Genomic DNA, 22,303 nt, shown 5'->3' with positions numbered 1-22,303 from the left:
GCGACAAGATAAGGGAAGACTCTGGATTTCTTACCCGCACTATTTCACAGTCAACATTTAATTCTGCAGCCACAGCTTCAATTTTCTCTCTGCAGACTGAGCCCAGGCTGGTCATGCCATTGTCCCAGTATTTCTTTAGGGTGGCTAAGTCTCGGTCACTAAATTGTGTGCGGTCCTGTAACTGCAAGATAAAAAACACACTGTTAAGGTTTAAAAAAAAAATCTGCTTATCCCATTTCATTGCCAGAGGTCTCATGTACAGTAAGACATAAGTGGTACTGTCTCCATGGCTCTTCTTCTCTTTTAGCTCTCCCTTAAGAGTTTATTTTTTTAAAGTTTGGGGTTTTTTATTCAGGGCAGTTCAGAGTTCCCTGGGATTTGCTTTAAAGGCAGTGGCAGGTTTAAAGCACTTCAGCTTTGTTTCGACTCCACCTGATTTTTTTTGTCATTTTTTTTATCTCATCCTATAAGGCCTTACTGAAAAGAACTTTTTTCCCCTTGTGCTGTTTACTCTCTCCACCCAATTTATGCAAATTACTCCTTAAGGCTTTTCAAGTTTCTCACCCTCCCCCCCCCCTAAAGTTCTTTTATCTTACTGCAAACTACAATACATGCATAATTCAAAGGATTCTGACTTCCTAAAGGGAATACTTTAATGTTTATTTGGGAAGCTTGAGTTAAATTGGTTCCACTGTTATCTGAGAGTTCCCAAACTCTTTGTCTACACTTATCAAAATACGTGATAGTGGATCACTGATAAAAGGAGTAACACTGCAAAAGAACTCCTGAACATCACTGCTTGAACTGGGGTGGGCACAGAGTGTATTTCTCTGGTAGAGCTTCCAACCTTTATCAAAAGCTTGTCACCCAGAATTTTAACTAAAATCTAGTTTCTTTACACCAACCCATGTCTGTCACCTCTCCTGCTACTCAGAGTACAGAAATACAACCACAAAGTCTGCACTGTGAAGCTGTAGCCCGTGTAGCCCAATTGTCATTATTTCACTAGTTCATTTTGTTCACGACTGCAATAGCTGAAATCTGTGTTTGCTCATTTAAAAAACTGTGAAAAGTTAGAATGAAATAATTTTAAAATGGAGTAAAAGGGAATTTTGCAGAAATAGGATCATTTGACAACCTTGTAGAGTTACCAGTTCTAGCTTTTGTTAACCTTCAGAATATGGTAATCCTTACAATTTTCTTCTTTTGAAAATCACTTTTTAAAAAAAATGTTAGAAGTACTTGAATCACCTTAATGTTGAACATGAAATAGGGGTATCAAACCCTTATCTCCTTAAAATAATCCTGGGTGCCACAGTAATAAATGTACCAGGTATATTCAAATATGGTCTGTTTGGACTCGATGACTTTTGAGGTCTTTTCCAACTGTCACAATTCCACGATTCTATGATTATTAACTGCAACCAGGCACTCAGGAGTTTTTCCTGGCTATCATTTCATCCATCCAAGTCCAGAATGACAGAAGCTGTTTCCATCCCACCCATCCTTGGCTGATGGCACCCAGGGGCAGAGTGGAGCATCCATGGACACAGCACAGCCGGAGCCCCTCTCCTGCCTCCTGCACACCCTGAGCAGCCACAGCACAGGAGATGCTCCCAGACAGCAAGCTCCAGGCTATTCTCATCCAAAAGGAATCCACTTGGCACATTTCAAGAGTGCTCCAGGCTGAGCAAAGTGCAGCTAAGCCAAATCCCTGGTGCCCGTTCACCCTGAGCCGAGTCGTGCTCCTGGCACACCTGACCTGAGCTGCTCCTACCTACAAGCCCTTTCCAAGGAACAAAAGTGTAGTTATCTCCTGGATCACTGCAGCAACAGCTCCTTTTATGGCTGCTGGCAAAATAGATTGATTTCTAAAAGGACTGCTCTGTGGTGGGGGAGCTGAGAAAAGGGAAGGTAGAAAGGAGAGTGATACCAACACCCCAAATACACGGAGAAACCCCGGCCTGGCCTGCATCCCTGAATGCTCAGGGCAACCTCACCTTCCAAAGGACACTGAGTGTTTTTGAAACATAAATAAATAACATTTCTTGTTGGTTCTGGAGAGCTCAGTGACAGCACTGCTGCAACCACTGACAGGGAACTCCCAGCTCACTGTGATCTGTGCTCAGTGGGAGCACAAAACACAACATGCCCAGCTAAAGGACCCCCTGGAACACACTGTGCACATTCCCCCTCCCAGCAGAGGGGTGAAATGGGAGAAGCAAAAAGAAACCAGTCTGATGTTACTGCCCAGGGAAGGGAGCAGCTCCACTCAGGGTTGTCTTCTCCCACTGAGGTTTGTTGTGTTGGTCAAATTAGAACAAAACCCAAAGAAAGAGCAGCTGCTGCTGGAGGGAGCTCAGGTTTCTGTTTGCCACGTGATTTTCCAATTATCTCAGAAATGCTTGTACTGAAAGAACCCAGGGAAGAACTGGCCAACAGGAATGTGAGATGCAAGAGGATCCTGCACTGGACAAAGACACACAGTGACTGACTCAAGTTACCAAAGGGATGGTGCTCAGGAAGGGTGCAGAGCCTGCTCAGCTTTTACTTAATCAGTACAAGAAGAAAGCAGCAGCCACCTGACCTTCAAAACTTTTACTTAAAAATGCAGTCTCACATCTTTTCCATTTTAGATGGGTGGATGTTAATTCTGATCATCTACTACAAATGTTTCAATAAAAATCTTATTAGATACATCACCATTCAACGGTTTTCACCTCACAATGGCTATAAAATTTTGCTCCAGGACCAGGGCTGTAGAGTCAGTCTCAACAGTTTAGATCAAAGCAGATGTTTTAAAGTTTAGAGAAGTCTCCTGTAGCTACACTTTCAAAAAGGTCTTTTGCAGCTGCTTGCTGTGGAAATGAAAGGGGGAAAAAAATAGGAGGATTTTTTTTTACCTCCTTTTCAAAAACAATCCCCAGTGTTTCAGCTGACAATGTGTATTTTTGCTTTTTGCTGTTGCAGTTGCTGCCACACCAGGCACCTCATCCTGTCCCTCATCCCAGCAGTACAGGAACCACCCTGACACCCATCACGGGGCACAGAGGAAATGGAGAACAGAGACCTCAAAGGATGATCATTTCCACACCCTGCTCTCCTTTGCTGCACCATCATCCTGGGCTCAGTGTCAGCCCTTAAGCTCTCTGGATGTTAATAACACTTCAGCATGCCCAAATTTCAGATCCAGATTAACTGCCTTCATGTAACATGCTGTGCCATGTGCCTTAATCAGCAATTTCTTAGAGAAAATCACAAACTACCTTCAATTACAGGATCATCCCCTTGACATGGATTATACTCAAGTTTGACTCCTGCATTATAAACTGCTTAAAAATTACATAATGCTTTTACAACAGTCAATGACTTTTGTGAGAGAACAAAGGGTAGAATTTCTACATTGAACAGGTAACTATGCTTCCATCAACCTTCTCATGCTTAATATCATCAGAGGAACTGAGGAAGCAAGAGGAAAAACTCAAGTCCTATCTTAATATTCACAGTTATGGGGAAAAAACCCCATAATATTGAAAAGCTTCATATTTATAGCAATACTTTCTACAGATGAAGACAAGGCAGTAATTCAGTTCTTATTTTTACTTCATTAAATCAAACTATGAATTCAATTCTCATTTCCTCTCTTCAGATCTCGGGTTTGCCCATTCGAGGCTCGGCTTTACTCCCAGCAGTGTTGGCTGTTGGCTGAATTCTTCACATTGACCACTTTTGTTGTCCACAGTTAAAAAAAATCAGGAGAGGCTTCTTCCAGCAGAAAGCAGCCTCTCAATTCCCAAGGAAAAGCAATCCTGGCGAGCAAATTGAATCAGCAGTTCTGCCGCGCGCAGGGTTAAACCCGGCTTATCCCCCGACCTCCCAAGTGTAACAACAACATCCTTGGAAGAGATGACCCAGTTTATTATAGACATTCCTGGCACTGGGCCGACCCCTCATCACACCCACTGTGCAGGCAGGATCTGTGGTGCAAATCCGGTGCCTATAATTGGGATGAATAATTGCCCGGCAGTGGAGTGTCCTTATCCTGCCTTTTATTAGATCCTGCTTTTTTACATCCAGTTTTATGCATGAGTTGAAAATGTTTCAGGCCACGTGCACAAAAGCTATACACAAATCTCAGATTATTAATCAAAGGCATGGTAAAAAACGAGAGAACTGGGGGTTTAATATAAATGTAGTAACTACTGCATTTATGGTGCAGCTGAGCACTGTGTGTTGGGTTCATTTAAACTGCAGTGAAATCACATTAAATCAACATTCAGTTCTGATGCTTGGTGATGAAATGGGCTGAGGTAATGGTTATTTTTAGCAAACAAACCTCTCACAACAAATTTTCCGTGCCTTTGATCCCTGTCACTGCTCCTCTGTTGTATTTTGGGAGGGATGGGAAGATCAGAAGCGAGCACAGCATTCAAGGTATGAACAAATCCCAGATTCTTCTGTACAAGCACCCTGTCAGTTTTTCCTTCCCAATGACACCATCGTTCAGCTCTCTGAGCCCTGACACTAATTAATGTCTGATTTTTTCCAGGGATTATCAATTCCTACCTCAAGATCTTATTTATATATATTAATGGTTATTTCTGACCCATTTTACTATGGTTTCCCCTTTCCCATCTGTATCATTTAATATAAATCTTACTCTTGTTTATTATTTCTTGATTTCCCATATACAAATTCTGAAGGTCTGCATTGTCCCCTAACACTACCAAGATATTTAACCTCATTAAAGCTGTGCCAGATGCCACATTCCTTCAGTCTGAGGTTTTAGGTTCAGGTTTCACCAGTGCCCCCATGTCAGTGACACCCCAATCCTGCTGCTCACACACAGCTGCACAAACTTCAGGCACAAAGGACTTTGGAAAAGCAGCATCTGAAGGCACCTTAAACTCTTACTGCTGACACACTCTTAGGGCACACACTGTTAGATTTCTGCCCCAGAGATGGTTTGCATCCTTTCCCACTGGCTGGGGAAGCCTGAAGTTTGCTCTGATGGAAGCAGAACTCATCAATATTTCACAGGACCCCGGTGTGAGAAGAGCTGTAACTCTCTCATGAGCTTCAACACTCAGCCAAAATTATACATATTCTGTTAATATCTGTTTCTAAACCAAACTCAGCTAAGAAGATGAAAGAAAAGGAAAAAAGAAAAAAGAGGTATCAGTGCAATGAACAGTCTAGCCAAAAAAAATCATACTCTGAACCCCAGTCATCTCACTCTGCAATTTCCAAACCAACCCTCAATCCACACAAACTGAAAATTTGCCCTTCTTCTTGAGATTTTGAACTAGTTTGTTAAATACTGAACATTCAGCCCCAAAGTAAACTGATTTTTAGATGGTAATTATCATGATTCTTACTTAATCTATTAATAACTTCCTCACATTAGACCAGAAAGTCTCTTTTACAACCCCTGCCCAGGTGTGACATATTTCTGGCCTGCAGGTTCATGGCACACAATAAGCCAAGGTGGTTTGTGGCACTTTGGTGCAGCATGTCATATAATAAATAAAAAGATGTATTTTGTCTGCAATGATGACCAGACTTGCTCTCCCTTTGCATTCCCTGAGGATTGCTGCTGGACAAAGGTGCTGTTCCTGGGAGGAAGGCCAGGACATGCTCTGGATCATCTCATGGAGAAGTATCTTGAGATAGGTGGTGAAATATTTCCCAGGAGGAGGAAACACATTAACCAATATTCCCAAAGACACCAAGTATGAACAAGGACAGCTTCCCACCCAGACCTGTGGAGACCCTCAGCTTGGTTCATCTCCCTCCCTGAAGATCCCAACTGTCTCACTCAGACATGCTCCAAGCAACTTCACTAAACCACTTTTCTTCCCTCCTGGGAGAGCAGAGGAATCTGAACAGGTGAAGAGAACTTCATGTTGGTGTAGTCTGAAAACAAAAAGGCACAGCTGAGGTGCCCTCTGACTCCAGGCAGCTTTAATCCCTGTGGGGGCTTCACTGTAAAGCTGCTCCAAGGTATTTTTTCTCCAGCTCACATCCACTTACAGCAGCAGACAGTTTTCAGGGGCCTTTCAGACCCACTCCAAGGAGCATTTTCCTCAGCAGTTCCACTGCTGTCTCCCCCCCACAATCCAGCTGTATTCCCCATGCCCACGGATGTGCCATGGAACTGGTGGAGGTCTCACACCGACCTGAGTTAGAGCAGCTCCTCCCCTGACCCAAAGTGTGCCCACTGCTCTCCTCCTGTGGCAGGAGGACTCCAAGGGGGGACACTTTAATGCCACTGTCTCCAGAGTTTTATTCAAACAGGCCATGAGCAAAGAGTAATTTAAAATCAAAATTCAGCACAGGAACTCTCTCCACCCATTTCAGGTACTTCCCCTCCCCAAATACGTGTCAGACTGAGAGTCCACAGACCCCAGGCTGAAGCTCTGGGCAAATCTAAACCCCTCTTTCCCCCCAAAATAAAACTTCACAGCTAAGGCACAGCTTACCCAGAGCCATCACCTGTGTGACAAATGTTTTCCATATCATACCAACATATTTAATGGACCCCAAACACTAACCAGTCTGCTGGGACCTCAGATGACACAGAGCTGAAACACAGTCACACACACTAGACTTAAATCTAAGGGCAAAAGTGAAGATATTTTCCCCCTTTTAATGCTCTTTAACCAATATCTCTACTGCTATTTTTGAATCCTTGTTACCCTTCCACCACCCTGTGAAAAACCAAAAATCAATGCATTTGTAAAGGCCAATGCACATGCACCAGGACAGAACACAGAACTCTGTAACTTCCAAAGGCCCTCTCGTGAGTAACTGAGAGGGTGATATTTCTAGACTAATATTCATTAACAATCAGGATTACATCATCTTCCAGCAGAGAGAAAGAGTTTCTGCAGAACTGCACAGCTTTTATTTCTCTCCTGATGCAGCTGAAGGACAGGACAAGGAAAACAAAACATCAAGGCAAAAGACTAAAAATTCAGAGCATCTAAAAGACGATCTTCTCCATTTTAAACAAAATCCAGATTAGCCTTTTTCCTGTTTGAATGGCAGTAATTGCCATAATGGCACTTCTACAACTCCAGCCATTCTATTTTTGTTCCCTCACACCCTTTCTTCAAAAGGATTTCACAGTTGAAACTGAAGTTTTTTAGGAAGTAGAAGCTGCTTCTCTCTGTTTGTTGTCTTACACCTGCCTGTACACAGCAGTTTTAGGGTGCCAGGTCCTAACCCTGTTTCCTTAGGAAGGCTGATTCTGCATTCCAACTGGGAAAGTGCCTGCACAAACCTGGACACTGATGTTGTCAAACTAGATTGTATTAACCAATGGGTTTATGCATTTTATTGATTAAAAATATACAGGGGTAAAGGTCTAAGGAAAAAGAATTCCCTAATAACCACTCTTAATGGTTCCTCGCTGTAAGGAAGACATTGAGGGGCTGGAGCAGGTCCAGGGAAGGGGCTGGAGCAGCAGGAGCAGCTGAGGGAGCTGGGGGGGCTCAGCCTGGAGAAAAGGAGGCTCAGGGGGGACCTTCTGGCTCTGCAACTCCCTGACAGGAGGGGGGAGCTGGGTGGGTCGGGCTCTGCTCCCAGGGAACAAGGGACAGGAGGAGAGGGAACGGCCTCAAGCTGTGCCAGGGGAGGGTGAGGTTGGATATTAGGACATATTTTTCATGGAAAGCCCTGGCACAGGCTGCTCAGGAGTCACCAGCCCTGCAAGTGTTTAAAAAAAGTGTGTGGATGTGGCACTTGGGCACCTGGTTAGTGGTGAACATGGGGGTGGTGCTGTGCTGGCACCTGAACTCAATGATCTTAAAGGTCCTTCCAAACCTTAATGATTGTATGATTAATAAACAGGCACCTCCACATCCTTGAAGGTTTTAAACTTACTGCAGAAATGTCTTTTCCAGCTTGTGTCAGGGATCAGCATGATCACCATGCCCCAGGAACCCAGCCAGTGCTGCAATGAGGGGCCAGCATCACATCCCACTCCCAGCCACCTGCTCCTGCTGCCCACTCTGAGCTGGCTCTGGCACCCCCCTGATCCCCAGTAAGGACAGTCAACTCCAAAGACAAACTCAGCAGCAGAATATGTACCTGACAGCTCACACACTCCACCTGGGCTACCCTGCAATTAGATGTTGGCTGTGGATGGGGTGGCAGGGGGAAAACCTCCCCCTTTCAAAAGTGAAACTGTACTGAGGACACTCAGCAGCTGCTTTAAAAGGTCATTAAGTGATGAGGGGAAGGTGCCTTCCAGACAAGAGTTACATTTTAAAAAGCCTACCCAAGAGAATTAGCACTTAGGGAAGAGAAAAGAAGGACTGAGCACAACAGGATTTGTATGAAAGTACCAGTTCCTCTGGGAGATGCTCTTCTGAAGTGCTCTCTGTGTAAACTGAAATAAGTGATACCACCAAAGTCTGCAGAAACTGGAAGTGCTACAGCTGAGACCTGGAAAAAATCTGAGAGAAAACACAGTGCCACGGTTCTTAGATTCCTACTTATGCAGGAAACTACTAAACTCACACTTTTTGGAGACTAAACAGAATAACCAAAATCAATAAATAAAGAAAAAACCACTGGTTACAGCAGGAGATGGCAAAGAACCTTCCATTCCCCAGACCTCACACTGCCAAAGCAGCACCCACTGCCAGGACACTGCCAGCTCCACAGATTGGGGGTTTGGATGGGTAAGTTTGGGTTCCATGACAGACACCTCCCTAGTCCTTGGATCTGGTGGAGCAGCCTCTGGAGAACTTGGCTGTACCATCCAACCTGCAGGCTCAGGGGGGATTTTCATGGTGACGAAGCAGAACTGCAATGTCTTCAAAGAGAAGCCAGAAATGTGAGAAGTAATCAAACAAAAGAGTTGGACAGAGGTTTATTTTCCCTGATAAAAGCTGTTGTGTTACGGTTTGGAGTAATTTCGGAATTGAGGACAGCAACCTGGCTGATTCTGCTAATGTGAAATGACATGTATGTGGATGAAATTATACTTTAAAGTTCCTACAGACAGCCCAGACTAATTCTGTGCATGTGCACAGAAGCTGCACAGGGAGTTACTCTCTTAAGCATTCAGTTGCCTCAATTAACAATCATTTTATTTGCAATATAAAAAACATATTCTGAGCTCCAAACTCCCAGTCCATCAATTCTAATGTAATATTTCACCTAACAGACAATTCCCACACCTGAGCATCACATCACTTCACACAGGATTATGACCTTGGCCTGGTTTTAAAGATATACATCAAACTTTACCTCACCTGAAACACTGCACCTGCAGATAATGTTTGTTTTAGTCCAAGTATAAAGGGAAAAAATTCAACACAAGGTAAATAGAACTGACATTTTCAACAATGCATTTTTATCAACTTCCCATTGCTTCGCTTGATGCATTAGATACTTAAATAGAAATGTACTTACTGCTCTTTTTCTGGAACAACCTGTAATCCAAGGCACAGTAAGGTTTCCTGAAATCTGCAGAGGACAAGGAGGAAACAGAACAGAAAACAAGAGCAGCTTAAATTGCTGTGAGAGCTAAAACTTAGCAGCCTTCCCAAGACTTCAGCACTGTACATTCAATTCAGGTAACAATGTCTGTGAAACAGGTTAAGATTTACAAGCAAAGTCCCACTGGGCCTCACTGTTAAGACTAAAACACTGTTTTTCTTTGGGTGAGGGTAAGATAATCTCAAAACTTGTATTTCACCAGATTTCACTTTCAGCCTGTCCCCAGACTGGCAGGAACGAGCAGACGAGTCAGACAAGGGCTGATGTCCAACAGAACTGCCCTCACAGTTTTCTAAACTACATCAATTAAACTTTCTGAAAAAATGCTCTCGCGTTCATCACGATACTGTTCACTGTCAGATTGACAAGGATTTGAGCATTAGCAGAAAAGTCAGGGATATCAGGTTGGAGAAGGAAAGAGAAGGGGTGTGAAGGCAAAGGTTAGCTGCCTCAATTTCCATTGCTTCCCCATCATTCCCAGAGGTCAGACATTATTAAATAATAATCTCGGACTGTTTTCCCTGGCCCTCTGAAATGTGGCATAGCCTGGAATATTTTAGGCTTATTTAGGATTCCATGTTCATCTCTGCTGCAGACAAGCAATGCTTGAGACACTAAGCACAGCTCTTACATTAATACATCTCAAGTCGTATCTGCAATCTGAGGAAGAAAAACCTGTGTGGTTCTGCTGCCTGAGCCAAACTCCACTAATAGTTTTTATACTTGCAAGGTGCTCTCCTGATGACTCCTGCAGCGTGAGTACAACCAAACCAGCATCCCTGGGACAGCTGGCTGGGGTACAAGCATACAAGACACTTTTATTCTTCAAGCTTTCAGCTGGAAGCACTTGGAGGTTGCCCAAGGTCAGACACTTTCTCATTACAGCACAAGGTGGGTTGATGGGGGTAGACATGAGCACCATCCCTTCCTAAGGGCAAATCTGCATCAGATTTTAAGGCTAAAATATTAATTTCTTCACTGCACACACGTCATAAATTCTGTATAAACTTGTTACATCTATTACTATCCCATATCCCACACGACAGCTTCACACCTGTAAAGGCACCCTGAGCATCCACCCAGGTGGCTCCTCTTCACAAATTTCAAGTGGGGCTACAAAGAAAAGGTGCTTTTCTGTGTGAATAAAGCAAACTCAGCCTGGCAGAGCATTAAGGGTTGCCAGGAAGACAAATGCACACAGGTTCTGACAGGTAGGAGGCCAAATACAGTCAAGTTCATCTCAGCAGAACTGCCTGAAAGACAACGTGCATGGCAGAATTCTAAAGTGTTGTGATGAAAAAAGGCAGAAGGGTTGGAGTCAGGTTTTTTTTGGGGGGGGGAATGTGTGTATTTTTTAGAGTGAGATGGATCATTATTCTGCATCCACAGGCATAACTCCAGTCCTGGTCCAACTGGGACAGCTACAAAAGTGATGACCTGAAATGCCTGACCCAGAGATTGTGCCTCAGAAACTGCAGATCTGCCAGAGACACTCAGAGGTGCTGCAGCCCTCGAGCTGTCCCTTCATCAAAGGGGTTACACTATACAGGGTGCTACAGAATCTTTTCCCAATTCACCTGTAGATTTTATATCCCAAATTCAGTGCACTGGACCAAACCAGGAGCTGGTTGCTGTGTCCCAGCACTGCTTGGGGCCACATGTGGTGTTTTTGCAGGAACCTCACAGGTTCTCCCCCCTCATTCTACAAAGCAGCATCCTTGAAGCCAACTCTATAATTAAATAAATATATATATATACCTGCATAATCTATTCTGACTGAAAGGCTTTGGATGCTCTCCAAAAGGAGATAGGGTTAAATTAGATACTGTGTTTCAGTGTTTATAACAAAGTAATTAAAAATACACATCTTCAACAGTATTCTTGTCCCCTTGGGGGGGGGGGAAGAAAGCAAGACTAAACCCCAGTTCAGCCTCAAGGACAGCACAAACAGCCTCTCTACTTCTACACACTTAAAAGTCAAACTAAGACAAGGAAGAAGGTTGAACAATTTGTTTACTGAAACTGCTCAGGCATTAAAATTGATCACTTAATTAAATTTAGTCTTAAGTTACACTAACATGAATTTGATTAATTGAACCAGTAAGGAAGCTATAACTAATTGCTAATTAGATACCTCACCAATACACGACAGTAATTACTTCATCAAAACACAAATCACACAGTCCTGACTTTGAAGAAGCATCTGCTTGGATGTTCCAACTAGTGCAATAATTATTTAGCTCAAGTTTAATCTATTTTTAAATTCAGGAAGATCTCCCCAAGTTTAAGGATTTTCATTCCTATGCTGCTGGATAAATTAGCTAAACATGGGCAATAAAATGAGCATGAACTGACTACAAGAAAAGGATTCAGACAGCACCTTATGAAATCTCTAATAGCCAGGAGGTTCACAGGGTGCCTGCTCACAGCAATAAGGGAAGTAATAGCAACTTGTTCAGGTTTTCCAAGGTTTAAAACTCTGGAATGAAAAGGGATATGATGGGAAAAAAAAAATAGCTCCCTCCATATAAGTTGCATTCCCAAATCCAAAGAACAAGGTCCCTGAGGCAGACAGGGAGGTCAAACAAGTACAGATGAATTCAGTTCTCAAAAAAATAGGTACATTATAACAGGGGTGAAGTAAAAGAAAAACCTAAAAACAGTTATAGAGATCTTGTTCTGATCTATATCACACCACCCAGATGGATAAAATGCCACCTACCATGAACTGTTTCAGCTGTTTAAAAAGACCATCCCTGCCCCCCAAAAAATCAAAGTTATTCCAAATTTCATAAAAAAAAATAAAAACAGAGGAAATAAATCTCTCTGATGTTTTTTTCAAGAGTGAAATCAGCTCCATGAGCACAGAGCTGGAGGTGTCACTAATGGATTTCACTTCATGAAACTTTAGAAAAATGTCCTTAACTTGACCATAAGCACTTCTACCAGCCCTTCACTGGACAAATCTGCACATTTACAGCCCTTCCTTTCCTATGAAACTGGGATGTCAAAAGAAAACAGCATTTCATGAATTTTACAACTCAAGTAAGAACAGTAACAGCAAACACTGACAGCCTAAGTGAGAGAAGGGAGAAAGGGAAGAACAGCTTGTCTGATGTCCCACCTGCTCCACAGAATTCACTCCAGAGTATCTCTGTTCATCAAACCTCAGGTTTAACAAGAAAAGCAATAATTTCGGTGAAAAGTGGCACTTACTCGGATTCAAGAGGTTTCTTTCACAGCCTCACATGAGATAGGAACAAGTCAGGAAAAAAGGAAATAAAAAATAAAAAGCACTCTGCAAAGTCCTGCTCCCTTATCCCACTGAGCAAAGCACAGGAAAAGCTGGTATGGTGCTGACATGGTTCATTTTCAGGATAAATTAAAAAGGCAATAACAGGCCAATGCATGAAGGTAAGACATGCAGGATCACATCCTGCTAGCCTTAAAAGACTTTTATCTCAGTGTCTCTAGGCTATGTCATGCCACATGACATAAAAATCCATGAAAAATACCAATTTGGATGTTTTCTGCACAACTCTCTCTCCCCTAGTAATAACAAATAATAAAAAAAATGTGTCAAGTGTTGCAGTTTCTTCTGAACATCTTTTACTTCTTCAATTATCTGCATTTAATTTTCCCCTCAGGATCACTAAAGGGACTTTCGTACAGGGTGAGGAATAAAGGGGTTGAATGTAAAACTGCTACTGGAATTAGACACTGCAGGAAAGGATGAATATTTGCTCCCTGAGTGTGTCCCATCATGTTAACTCTTCACAGGAGATCTTAATCCCTCACAGACACAGCTCCAGGAGACTGGCACCTGCACAGGGAGTACAGGAATCCAAGCTGACATCAATGAGGGTGAGCAACTGCATCCCATGTTCTTGTGCCACGTGTGATGTGTGCACACACAGAACAGCCCAGGGTATTGCTGGCTCAGGTTTGAGCATCAGCTCGTGGGTATGACCCTCCTGCACCCAAAATTTAGCTGTTGAATTGATGAACCCTTCACTGATCTTCAATATACAGCTACCAGGGGCTCAGCTGGACAGGTAAGAGTGGCACCACCCTGCAGTGCTGCCTGCACTGTGTTTGAGAAGGAACTATCTCCACTGAAAGGTGTAGAAGCCTGCAGAAAGGTGAACCTATTGCTTAGCAGCCACCAGCTTTGAGAGATAACATTTATCTACATTATATTTGTATACAGTATTTATCTACAACCTTGGCTTCAAGGTTCGAAGACAGAGATAAACTGATGGATTACCTGGTAATTATTTTGGTTTTGTGACAGCCTCAGTTGACTTGAAGATGTAAAATGAGGAGCAAAGGTACTCCTGGATGCATTAGCACCGCTGTACATTGTGCTGGCTGTGCTGTGCAGGGAGGTCCGTGCAGGGAGGTGGTAATCTCTGCTGTGGTAGAGAACACTGTCAGGCAGGTCCCTGGCACTGCCCCCCTGTGCCCCACAGCCCCCGCTGCGGCCCGGCCCCGACACGGCTGCGCTTTGGTTCTCCACTCGAGCAGAGCTGCTGCTCTCACAGTATCTGGAGTAGCTCTGGATTTGTGCTCCCATGGATGCCAGCTCCTCCTCCCTGGCGTACTCGTCCTCCACGTCCCCCGTCTCCATGGCGATGGACAGGCAGCTGCCCTCCAGAGAGGAATGTTTCTGCGTCGTGCTTCCCGCCACCATCCTCTGGGGCTGGTCCGTCACCGCCAGGGAGAACACCTCGCGGATCTCCAGGTTCTGGGTGCTACAGGCAGGGTCCCTGGGGTGAGCCCTCTGCCCGTGGGGCCCGTGCGATGCCAGAGCCACGTGCTCTGGTTTGTGTGACCTGTGACAGCCCACGGGCTCAGCCTTGCAGGGCCTGTGGCATATCATGGGTTTCTGAGGTAACACCAGCTCCGCCGTCTGCACCGAGGAGCCGCCGTAGCTTTTCTTGGTGTGGCTGTAAATGGAGTTTGCAGAATTGAGCACGCTCGTCTGCCTGGATAAAATAATGGTCTTTTCCCCTACTAATAGGGAAGCATTTTTACAGTGTGGTACTTGTCGTCCTAGAGGGATGTGCTGCTGCTGGAACTCCGCGTTGCCTTTCCCCGGGAGCCTCGGGATGGAGGTTTTGTGCATCTCTGCCATGGAAGCGTTGGTGTGTTTGGTGGATCCCTGCCTGCCCGAGGAGCTGGCAGGGCTGTAAATCCCAGTCACTATCACATCATTATTAGAAGAGGTCCAGGAGGACTGCTGGCTGTGGGATCGGGCAATATTGACCACGTTCCGAACTTCTGGGGGCACTGAGGGAGTGGCAGGGGCCGTCCCTGGGGGGGTCCCTCCGGATTCCACCGTGCTCTTGCTGCTCATCTTCCTCCTTTTATTGCCAACCCACGTCTGCAAACAACAACAGCAAACACGAAACGAGGCATTAAAGACTCACAAAAATCAGGCAATTCCGTTTTGAAGCAGGTCTGGTGAAATGTTAAGTGTTCAAGTTGTGACCTAAGTTGAGAAATATGTAAATCATCGACTGATTATGCAGAGTCTGAACAATACAGGGTGGAAATCCAGGCCTGAACAACACAGAGTGGAAATCCAGGCCCCTCCTGCTTGGGGTCCACACACTAATACACAGGAGAAGCCCAGTCTCAGTGCCAAAGCCCCAGTTTCTCAAAAATCCTGATGCTGTATCATGCCTTCTCTCCCAAAATTACCGTCAAGATGTGTTTCATTGTCACCACTGTGACTAATCCCCCCAAATTTAAGTTTTTAATGTTCAGCACCTTAGATTGCAGAGCCATCACTCTGGTATGGAGCTAAACTTTTGTAACCCAGTAACTGAGAGATACGACCTTCAAATCTGCCTCAAACAGAAGCTGCCAATTCTGGAATTAGGAGGAGAGGAAGAAAAAGAAGAAAACAATTTTGTGAAGTACTCAGACCTATGGGCTAATTCCTCCTCTGCCAGCTGCAAAAATCAAGATCTGAGGTCAAAACCTGCTTTTGAAAGACACTGATAGACAAGATCAGGACTGCAGGGATTAGATTCCAACTGAAATTTGCCATTATGGACATTCCTGACAGTAACAATGACAGTATATGGTTTTGTGTAATAGATAGGAGAGGAAAAAATATTTGAGAAATGCAGGTACTGTGGCAGTTGTGCACAGGTTGAAACGTGCTGTGGTTTGAAGCAGATGGGAAAGTGTGTCAAATTTTGCAAAATGTCTAATTTGAGGCACAATTTGTTACATGCAGTAAAATCTGAGCTACTAGTGATGACATTTTTCTCCTTAAAAACCAATTTAAAAACAGAATTTATAGCCACAGACCTCAAGTTATTTTCCTTTACTGTATAAAACAGATTTAGAAGATTAAATTTTACTCTTTTTTTTTTTAATTTCTGCTCTGTCAGTAAACTTTCAAGAGAGAAATTACAATTGAATGGAGACACTGCAAATTTTGGACCAGGAAAAGAGATTTCATCCCTAACTTTTCCAACTGTACAGAACTAAAATATGAACGTTTTCCTTACAGTTTTCCTGAAAATAAATGCTTTCTAAGAAATGCAAATACCTTAATAGCACTAATAATAAAATACAGCTTCATGAGACAGCACAAGTCAGATTTGACTCTGCTGAGAGTCCTCCTGACCGTGTTCCTAGTTCTTACTCCCATCATTTATCCAAAACACCCACCTGAACTCCCCCAAAAGGCTTAAAGTGAATTGGCAAAACAAAAAAAAGAGAACAAAGGCTTAGGTAAGGTTAGCAAAATTACCTGGAATTACCTGGGTTACACTGAAACTTAATAAAGCCACAGATGATGAACACAAGAAGGAAGAGAGGAGACAAAGTATTTGCCATCTTGGAGACTGGAAAGATTACAAATACTCTTCAGATTTCCTAATTTTGCAAGGGAGAATAGATTTTATGTATTGCAGGATAAGATCTGTAGAGGTTTACTCCAAATGATAAATGGGAAAATAGGACTTTTCTTTCTTTCCAACCCAGCTCAAGACTGGAAAGACTGGATGCAGTTCAATGGGATGAGATGGCAGAAATCCTGATTCTGGGAAAGAATGCATTCATGGAGTTACGATATTTGAAGTATAAGTTGCATTTAGGGAATTCATGTTCCTCTTACAATCATATCTGCAAGTGCCAGCTGGAACCCAAGTATCATTTTGCTGGACGTTGTACAAAGGAGAACTAGTCACTGACCAAGAGTTTTGTAGGGAAAAAAAAAAGGAAAAAAGGGGGAATTAAGAGAGGAAGGAAGGAGGGGTGTAAAGAAGAGAAAGGTAAGATCATGCAAAAATATGATAAATGCAGGACAAACACTGGGTCTGTTTCGACTGCACTTCACAAGTGGCAAAAAAACCCTTCACAAGTTCTAAGGGTTGCAAATCAGGGCTCGGTAAGGGAATAAAACTGAAGGAAAAAGGCCCTGATACTTTACTGCAGGAAGGGAAACTGAGAGGGAAAGGAAATCTGGAGAGTGAAGGAGGACTGCCCAGAGAGGAGAGACTGGCTGCCTCCTCCAGGACATTCAATCAGCACAAAAATAGCAGAGCAGGCCCTGAGTGCACCATCAGCATCCAGATTCCTGTTACAACTGTCTGCCTGTTCCAGGAGCCTCAATCCCTGGCTGACTTTCACAGCTTCCCACCACCAAGAGCTCAAAAGGACAGTTTCAATGTTTCCAGACTATTGTGAGGGAGGAGAATCCAGGTAATAATCAGGGAGCAGGAAGGGTTGTTGTTGTCGATATATCACTGGTAAACCAAATAAAAAACAACCCAGACTGGTCTCACTTCTTCTTCCTCCTCAGTGTCCAGTGTTGCAGCAGCTCCTGGGAGCTGCACTGCCCTTGTTATTTTTTCAGCTAATGCTTCATGATTTCTATTTCTGCTCTCGGCCAAGAGCCATTTTGTGTCTAGTGTTTCACAAAGGGATTATTATTTCCCTTCCTGTGGAATTCATAGACTTTGGAAGAGCTCCTGTTAGCCCTGGTGACATTCTTGTTTTATAAGAAAAGAATGTCCTCACTGTAAATAGCCATGAGGGACCACAATATTTATGATTGTGATGTGGAATACAAGTGTGACAGAGAAAGAAATAGTTCCACAATTATTCCCCCAAATACATCAGCTTATAGAAACTTCTTTAGCTTAAGAACAGTCTCTTAATAACATGACCTTGCTTCTTGCTTTCATACAATACATTGCACAAAGTTTGTACAGGGCAAACTAATTTGTAATTTATTAAAGACTAATTTAAAAAATCCCAGCAAAAGACAAACAAAAATTATTCCTTGTGCAACCAGGCCCCTGCTAAATACAACAATCATGTGAAGACATTACAGTGAAAACAAACTAAAAAAAGAAACATGTCACATACACACACTGAAGCCTGATTTAAGGCAATGATGGAGTTAAGAGATTCCACATCTCTAAATATTTTATGTAAAGCAATAAATGTGTACAAGTTTAACAAACAAATTTGGAAGGCCTGAGTACTCACCCTGACCACACTGAAGTCCAGTTTTGTTTCTTGTGCACACTGTAATATGAGCTGAAAGCAATTTTTACTTTGATTTGTCATTCCATTTTCATAATAACGCTGCAATATCCTTTGTTGTTCTACAGTAAATACAGAACGCAGATTCATCTGGAAATAAAAGAAGATACTCTGAAAGTTGGAATGAAAACTGTAAGACTTGCAGAATACACAGGCTCTCATTTATACCTGTGATAACACTAAGGGTTGACATGTTTTCTCTACAGAATCTTTTACCAATGCTTTTACTTACTTTCTAAAAAAAAAACCTGTTACAGTCAGCATTAGTGATTCCTTTGTGACAGACTGAAGCTGAGCAGGTGAATTATAAGTCTGCAACAACACTGACAGCTTTTCATAAATAAATAAATATTACATTGTGTTGTTAAGTCCATGAGGCTCTAGTTTCAAAGAAAAAGTTTCTCCCTTAAAAAAATAAAATAAAATAAAATAAAATAAAGGCATTAGGTAAAACAGAGTAACATCAGCAGATTCAATATCAGCTGGTTTCTCCTCACCTACCAAGAAAAGAGACAAAATCCGAGATAAAATAAAGGTGACTGTTTGACAGGAGTGAAGTTTCCATGGTCTCCACCTTCATCAAATCCTACCCTCTGTGATGGCTGGTCCTGCTGCTGTGTCAGCACCAGCACCTCCAGCTGTAAAGTCACAAAGATCAAGAACTGGAGACCAACTTGGGGCAAAACACCCCCAGGAGGGGCTTTAGGCAGCTCTGGAGCCACCCAATGCAAACACTGCAGAGGAACAGAGGAGGGACAGCCTGTGTCACAGCCTGGGCTGAGAAAGGTCCAGCTCCTGTGGAACTGCACCCTGAGGCTGGAAATCAGGATTTTTAAGAACATGTAAGGGTTGTTTTCCAGGGGTATGAGCCAATGCTGACTGCAGGACCTCAGGATGTGTTCCTGCTCCTTGGTTTGTCCACAGTGGTGCTGAGGAACTCAACCAGGACCAGCCCCAGGCTCCCCCAGGGCCAGCAGCAACTCCTCAGTCCCGTTCCCAGCACTGGGTCCCTCCAAGAATCTCACTGTTCCTGGGGACAGGAGGTGGCCCAGGACAGGGCAGCAGTTTGATGGACACATTAAACCACATATGGCTTTGTTACACGTGACATCTCACACCCTGGCTTGGTAAAGCACACAGCTGAATATGACCAAGTGCAGAACAGACTCCTGAGGGCAAACTGGAACTGCATGTTCTTGCTACAAGCAAAAAATATAATCCTGTGGTTAGAGATCAGAAAGAAGATCCCAATCATCACCAATTTCCAGAACAGGGCCTTTATTTGTCCCAAACAAAATGTAGCAAGTGCTGGCCAGGAACAACCTGCATCCAACTTTGTGCCTTGGGAAGCAAAACTGTCACTTTAATACAGTACATGTATCATAATAATGCAGAACAAACTAAAGAATAAGAAACCTCACCATCATCCTGTAGGGAAATAAAGGGGATGAGGGAACCCTTTGCAGCCACTAAGCTTTTTTTGAAAACGCTCAATGGAAAGGAGCATGGTGATAGACCTAATCTTTGTACAAGAAATGCTTTCTGATATAGAGCAAATAAAATTATTAAAGGCTCAAAAGCTTGAGCAGACACCCAACTGCTTCCATATTATTCTCCAAGATGATTACACTATGTAATGGTAATGGATGTTAGAGTTCAACAGGCCTGTATAAAGAAAAAAGATTAATATCTAGAATTTGGAGCAAAATGCTTGTAGGCCAGAGCTGTGACTTCAGAGTTTACTTTCCTCTCTATGTCAACAGACAATAGAAAAATCAATTTGTAAAAATTACTGTTTCTTTGAAATAATAGTTAAAACAGAAGATGATTTTTCAATCATCTCTTTTGCCTCTGTTCCCAACTCCTGTTCACCCTCTCAATGCAGTGCATTATCAAATGCAGCACCACCAGCTACATGACAAATCAGGCTTTGCCTGAGTTCTGCCTCCCCCAGAACAGGTATTCAGTCACAGCCAGAGCTGGGCAAGGGAGACTCTGGCTCTGAATAATCTACTGTTTAAAGAAATTTATAGCAATTAGCAGAGGAGATAATTATTAGTCCATTAACAAATCAATAAAGTTCATAATAATCTACTCTATAATGTTGGGAACTGCCTTCAGATGTCCCACGTGGATACACTCGGTGACATGGCCACTGACTGATTTATGTCCCTTCTAAAGGACACACAAGAGGCAGTTTTGTGGTTCTTGCACAATTGGCAGGGCCCAGCTTCCACTTCTGGCTACTCCTCTTTCAGTGCCAGAGGTCCTGTACTATTTAGTGGAGCTCAGTTCCCACAAACAACCTCATCAGAAATAGTTATGAACCTTCCACGTTCCCAGATCCAGCTGTGTCATCCCAAAGCTCAGCACTTCCATCCACAGGCTCATCACATCATGCTCTCCAAATAGTTCATCAACTCCAGTGAAGACTCTTCCCATTGCAAGATAAATTTTTAGAGTCAGACCTGATGACCTTCGAGGGAAGACGTGTGACAGGTCCTTGACACATTTTTAATTATGGAGATTTCTGTATCCAAGGTCACTTCTATGTTAAAACACTTTCATTGTTGCATTTGACATTTGTAATTTAGATACAGACAGGGTGGAGCATTTTGATTAAATCACTTGAACTTCAGATAAACTGTCTGACAGGCTTGGCCCAGCTAAGCTCCAGAGAGGTCATGGTCTGGTTTAATAACTCATTTTTGCAGTATATTTTAATCACTTGTGAGCTACACCTGCCAACTGGGTACCCTCTGCCTTGAACCCAGCTGAGTCCAGCTCAGGGCATCTGTGAGAGGCCATCAGAAAGTGATTTAAATAACTAAATTACAGGATCCTACAGACACTGAGTTATGGCAGCTGAGTCATAACTTGAGTTTACATTCCAACATCTAAACCTTCAATTAAGCAGGTGAGAATTTATTAAAGCATTTTGTGTCTTAGACATACCGAATCCTAAATCAATAGAGAGTTCTGGACCATTTCCCACTAATTTTACACCACTGTGTAGGATGTTTGGCAATACTCTGTCTCTGGCAGGTGCAAAGTTCACTGATATTACGTCACCTTTAAAGTCCAGCTGGAAATCAGTTTGCTATCAGCAATTCTTCAGTGCTTATTTTGAATATCTAAAACAGTACCCTGCGTTGAATAAACCAATTCCTGGATGTTTGGAAGCTCCACTAGAACACCATGAAGTCCAGAGTTAATCAATGAAGAGCTGCCTCTGCATGTCCCATCTTCACAGGCAACAAGTTCTGCTCACACCTGGGAACTGACCCACATTGAGCACTCAAACATCTGTGAGAACATAATGTTACTGTCTCTGAGACAAATTAACACAGGGTAGATTCATCAAAGGATTACACTGGTTATTTTTTTTGGAAGTATTACCTATTTAGCATCAGATTTTGTAGTTAGAACAAGACATTAAGTCTTACATTTTCTCCAACACGGGAAATCACTTAAAAAGTGCTAAAATTACTGAACATTAAGGCAGTCACATCAGTACCAAGGGAATCAGCAGGTCACACTCCTTCATCACAGACATTATTCAAAACAACCTCAGTAACTTCTAAGGAAACAAACTCCTTTTCCCAGTTTGTGCACCTACAGAGCACTCCAGCCTCAGGATTTCTCACCTTTGTCTTGAACCTCAGACTCCAAGTTAGAAATCCACATGGATTTTTATCATAATTTCATTTTGATCTTGACTTGCCAAGCTTAGCAAACATGCATGTGAGCTTTTGGGAAGCCGGGTGTCCAGCTGGTTGGCAACACATTGGCACTGAAAAGAGAGTTTGTTACAAAAAAGAACTCTGTGAAATTTAATAAAAATCAGGCAAAGCATTATGCAAACAAATTCCATGACTGTAAGCTGCATTTTCACTTCAATAAAAGACAGAGGTGGCAAAGCAGTACTTAAGGATTCAACATCTGCCTGTTCTAGCAAAATAAAGCAGCCTTGGCCAAGTGTTTTGCAGTCTTGACAGTGCAGAGAATAAGCTGTGACAAATGAAAAAGCACCTTCACCCCTGGGATGTGTCCTAGGCCAGCTAACGTCATGTAACTCTTCACTTTGGGGGTCTCCCACTCCTCAACCTACAGTGAACCCACAGAATGAAGATGTTCTTCATTCCCTTTCTAAACTGAATACTAATTAAAAAACTTAGCATGGTAAGATCTCTGATATGTGTGGTGGTTTAGGAGA

At 43.0% G+C, this 22,303-nt stretch overlaps 1 protein-coding gene across 2 annotated transcripts in view; it reads right to left on the bottom strand.

Moving 5' to 3' along the window:
- HDX (highly divergent homeobox) overlaps positions 1-22,049 on the bottom strand; it is a 35,876-nt gene extending 13,827 nt beyond the window's left edge. For both annotated transcript variants that reach the window (XR_001922433.2, XM_018086466.2), the window contains exons 1-5: positions 21,735-22,049; positions 18,031-18,177; positions 13,781-14,899; positions 9,427-9,480; positions 35-181 (exon numbers count right to left, since the gene is read on the bottom strand). Coding sequence is in view for 1 of the 2 variants with exons in the window: in XM_018086466.2 (XP_017941955.2) it covers positions 35-181; positions 9,427-9,480; positions 13,781-14,899; positions 18,031-18,177 (1,467 nt within the window). In the remaining variant the exon portion in view is untranslated. The remainder of the gene's footprint in view (positions 1-34; positions 182-9,426; positions 9,481-13,780; positions 14,900-18,030; positions 18,178-21,734) is intronic.
- Positions 22,050-22,303: the final 254 nt, after the last annotated feature.

Source organism: Manacus vitellinus, unplaced genomic scaffold (genome assembly GCF_001715985.3).
Source record: "Manacus vitellinus isolate BGI_N305 unplaced genomic scaffold, ASM171598v3 scaffold_95_pilon, whole genome shotgun sequence".
Taxonomy (NCBI): domain Eukaryota; kingdom Metazoa; phylum Chordata; class Aves; order Passeriformes; family Pipridae; genus Manacus; species Manacus vitellinus.
The sequence above is the reverse complement of the archived record's forward strand: the minus strand, read 5'-3'. Positions and strand labels throughout refer to the sequence as shown.